This window comes from Atta colombica, unplaced genomic scaffold, assembly GCF_001594045.1.
Source record: "Atta colombica isolate Treedump-2 unplaced genomic scaffold, Acol1.0 scaffold116, whole genome shotgun sequence".
Classification (NCBI taxonomy): domain Eukaryota; kingdom Metazoa; phylum Arthropoda; class Insecta; order Hymenoptera; family Formicidae; genus Atta; species Atta colombica.
In genome coordinates this window covers 225,546-230,388 of record NW_017259202.1, presented here as the reverse complement: position 1 = coordinate 230,388, position 4,843 = coordinate 225,546, and the positions used below count along the sequence as shown (strand labels likewise).

Below are 4,843 nucleotides of genomic sequence, written 5' to 3'. Positions count from 1 at the left end.
TATATATATAAAACTCCTGAGAATAATGTAATAAAGGCTAGTCGAGACAAAATTTTCCATTCTAAATACGGTTTTGCTCAATGCTTTAATCCTTCTTAACAACGTAAAGAAATTTTAAAAATTTGGTCGTAAAAAAATAAAACATTTTTTAATATTAGATTCATCTTCTGGCGATAATTCTGGCGAATAAAGTTAGATGTCCAAATATTCAATTTCAGGCAAGAAGATTAAATCTAAACAAATCAAATAATGGAATGCAATGCACAAATGAATAAAAACTATATGAAAAAGACAAGAACTGTTAATATTATATTAAAAAGTATTTTATTTTTTATCAATTATAGAAAATTTATCTCGATTGGTTTGGCCTTTTGTTACATTATTCTCTGGCATTTTTTAATGTGTATGGCGCTTTATTCTCTGTAATAACATATAAGTTGGACTTGTTTCGAGAAAGATTTAAAAAAAAATACGTAAAGTCGAAACGTAAATAGATTATGTAAATTCGAAATTATTATTGTTTGCTAAATTTTTGTTTTTACTTGTTTTTTGGTCAACGTTTGTTTCTTTGTCATTGTTTATTAAATATAATTTATTTACCTATCTTATATATAGGTCTTATAGGTCCTATAGAATCAATTAATTCATCTTATTAAATCGATTTCTTTTTATCATTTTCTCATTTCTTGTATTTATTGGGTAAAAGAATACCACATAGTATTAAATAATGTTATTTATTGAAATAATCAAAAACACATTCACAAATTTTGTATAGATAACACATGTTTTTCTACATGATAATGATGGATAAAAGGAAAGGAAAGAGATGGAATAATACCTTTTAAACTCACCTCACAAACAGCAATCACATGAGAGAAGGAGAGATATATTTATATATATATATATACATATAATAATAAACATATATCCACCGCAACTCCTGGAAGGAAAATATTAATTAGTTTCTCCAAGTAGTCTCTGCTTCTGCATTCATTTCTGAAAAATTTCTGTAATGAAAAAAGTGTGTGTGTATAAAATATTTATATACGCCGAGATACAGTCTCCTCCCAATTTCCCAGTCTTTCGTTAATATGCTTCCTGCAAAAGAAAAACAATATAATAATTGCTTCTTCATTGCTCTTCATCTTATCGAAAAAACACAGAATTATGAACTATTCTTCCTACAATCGAATATATATCTTATGTTAAAAATAGGTAATTTAAAGATTATATAATTTTAAATAATATATAGATATTTTAAAAATTCGAAGAAGCGCGATATGTGTATTTGTTAACTTTTTACATACTTGTGCAAATTAAAACAGAAGAATTTCAAATTTTATATACACACACACACGTGTGTGTGTGTGTGTGTGTGTGTATATAATTTGAAATCTATTTCATTTGCATAAGTATACATGAAGTTTAACAAATAATGTCATTTATTGTACGCACATATACACAATATTTCTCTTAGCGATAGAAAATTATTTATCTGGTGTTTCTTCGATAAAACAGCTGTTATGCGTGGTTGATTTTGAATTCTCTGTTATACACAGTTCGATCCTGTCAACAGATAAATATTAACAAATATCAATAAATATAAAGGTTTGGAAAGGGAAGGGAGGAAGCTAATTTAGGAATGGCTAAAGGAGATTATATTTTTGTAATCTTAAAATTTTTTTACAAGGAAGGAACTATTTCTATTTCCATAATCGTGATCGGTGTATTCATGTCCCGTATCTCAATTGTGTAGTTTTAAATTTGAATTTGATAACGTGGCATTTTCATTTTGGTGTATGTACCTTTATCGAACTTTCTTCAATTTCTCTAAATAATATCATTATGATTTCGTTCTCCACGAGAAATATCTTTTTCCTTCCTTCTTTTTTTTCATATATAGTTCCTTCATGAAATCCGCCAATCGATATTTTTTCTTGACCTGCTTAATATATTCATGTGCTGTATGTTCAGGGAATGGAAGTAACTCGTTACTTGTAATGAGTTACAGTTACAAGTTTTTTTTTTTGATGACTTATTAGTAATTACGTTCTATTCTTTTTTAATAACTGTAATGATAACGTAGTGACATTTTTTTGATAACGGTAACGAGTTTTACAATTACTTTTTGTATTTTGAACCCAATATATAATTATGATATAATTTTCGTTTACTCAATTTTCAGTCTTTAATATTCATAATTTGTTATGATTTCAGGATCGTTTTAATGTCTTCGGATGTTAATATCTTTGTGGTAAATATTTATTATTAAATTTAATAACTTATCGCTTTAAAAAGATAAATATTATATTTGAGCTTGATTTTTGTGCGTAATATATTAGAATGAAATTGTAAATATATCAAATTCTCTAAACTGCGCGCCAAATAAATGTTTTGTCTTGAAACGCAATTCCTAATTAAAACTGGAATATGACAAATTAAATTTACAAGTAATTAATTATATATTTATATAAATAAGCATTTTCATTATGAAAAATTTATGAAAAATATCAGTCGAATAGCGTTTTAAGATTGAAAATTTAATTGGTGTATATGTGTGTGCTGATTGCACAATTGGATACGTATTGTATTCACTAAAATATAAGACCCTCTCGTGATGATATAAGAGGGGGGGGGGGGGGGGTTATTACATATAATAAATTACTACAGTAAGTTTCATTTTTTTAGTTTTTACTTAAAAACAATAATCTCGTAATCCTGAAAATTATAAAATATGTGGCAAATTGAAATATCTGTCCGATATTTATATCGTATAGAAATATAAAGTAATTCCTGAAATACTTGATTATTAACTGCTACAGCATTCCTGCAGCGATTCTTGACAGCTTGAGAAATGTACCATTATTTCAGAAATTATTTTACATTTTTACCCGATATGTCGGACAGATATCTCAATATAATTTGCCGCATTTACATATTTCAGAATTACGAAATTATTTTTAAGAAAAAACTAAAAAAATAAAGCTAGTGTCATTGTTGTATGTTGCTTTTATCAACATTTAAAATCAAAATATATTGCAAAAGTACTTTTTTTAGATTAGTTGTATCTTAGAATGATTTTAAGAAAATAACGAAGTAACGAATAGTTACTTTTTAAGTAACGACAATTGTAACGTGTTACTTTGAAAAATCAGTAACTAATAACGATAACTTTTTTGATTCGATAATGAGTAACTGTAACTTGTTACTTTTAAAAAATAACTTTCCATTCCCTGCGTTGTTATTTGCGTATATTCATTCTCTGCATAATTTTATATAACAATAAATGTCTGAAATATTTTGAATTTTCATTGCAACTCGTATTACAATAATTAAACAAAAATATTCATATAATGCTACAATTGCATTCTCCAAATCTTCTTCCTGTATCATAATGCTTGGGAAATTATTGATTTTCTGATTCCTGTTCTGAGAATTTATCGAAGTCTTCACTATCACTTCTGTTATATGTAGTGATAAAGATTGACAAAATTAATTTTGTGATAACTTCTTTGAAAGCGCGCTTTGTTGATATCAGAAAGCAAATAGGCGCTTAATATTGTTACTCTAATTTTAGTTGTTTCCAGTTGTAAGGAGTTTTATAGTTAATAAAAATTCTTTCGCCATGAACCACGACCTCTCGTTCTGAATCCACCTCTTCCTCTAGGTCTGTTACCTTTAAATCTACCACGACCTAAAAAAAGTAAGTAAAGGTAAGTAAAATTAATGATAATATAATAAACTAAAATTTCTTTCAAATTTCTATATATTTGCCCACTCACCGTAATTTGATATGGTTGAACTGTATTTGCCACTGGGAGGCGTATATATTTCTCTTTTGCTGTTTTTATCTTCCTTACTACGTTTGTTCGGACTATTGTCATTTCCAAATGTGATTGGTGTATGTCTTTTTTGGGCAGAATTTTTATCGCTCTAAAACGTTCACAAAATTAATAAAATCAAAGTATTGTCAAAGTACTCACGAATGTAATATTATAGTTGTCATTATTTACAAAACAGTTTGTTATAATCATATTGAAAATAATAACCTTTTTGTCGTTACAAGGTGTTTTCCACGAGAGATGTATTATACTTTTAAAGCTAGGAGGTGAATGAAACAGATCTTTGATTAAAGTATTGATATTGTTGGTTGTTTTTAATGCCACAACTTTTAATTGATTTTCTTCAGATTTCAGTTCTTCTTCTGTTTTTCCGCTAATAGCTTCACGTAATTTCTTTATATAACCTTGAATACCTCTTGCAAAATATTGTAATCTTAACCGAAATTCTTTGAGCTGCTCTGCATCCTTTATCAAAAATTCAGGAGTTTGTTTACACAACTTATGAAAGGCGTACATTAAACATTCCACATGACTAAATTGTAACTTTGGTACATCTGTAATTTCTGTAGCTGGAGGAAGTGGCATATAAGTCTAAAATAAATATAATGAATAATGAATAATAAGCAATGATTTCGATATTTGATAAAATTTGATAATTTTGCTCAACAAAATACGAACATTAGATTATTATGATACACACAAAAATATATTGTCAAAATATGTGTGTGTGTGTGTGTGTGTGTGTGTGTGTGTGTGTGTGTGTGTATATATATATATATGAATAATAATACTTACAATAAGAGTATTATAAAGCTGTTGAACCTTATCTTCCGGTTTTTCAATAGTTCCACAAAACACAGTTAATTCAGCAAGCAACTTTAACAGTTCCAATTGAATATCTCTACCATCGGGAGAAGTCATCAAAGACAAATGCGGTAAAACTTGCACACAAATGTATGAAACAAATTTTGATGAATCTATTTGCGACTGAAAAGAGATAA

General features: G+C 27.5%; 1 protein-coding gene across 1 annotated transcript in view; it reads right to left on the bottom strand.

The window, feature by feature from the left end:
- Positions 1-3,006: 3,006 nt before the first annotated feature.
- Positions 3,007-4,843, bottom strand: part of LOC108694140 (apoptosis inhibitor 5) — a 5,350-nt gene continuing 3,513 nt past the window's right edge. The window contains exons 6-9 of the mRNA XM_018203442.1: positions 4,638-4,829; positions 4,050-4,433; positions 3,783-3,933; positions 3,007-3,694 (exon numbers count right to left, since the gene is read on the bottom strand). Of these exons, the coding sequence (XP_018058931.1) occupies positions 3,606-3,694; positions 3,783-3,933; positions 4,050-4,433; positions 4,638-4,829 (816 nt within the window). The 3' untranslated portion in view covers positions 3,007-3,605. The remainder of the gene's footprint in view (positions 3,695-3,782; positions 3,934-4,049; positions 4,434-4,637; positions 4,830-4,843) is intronic.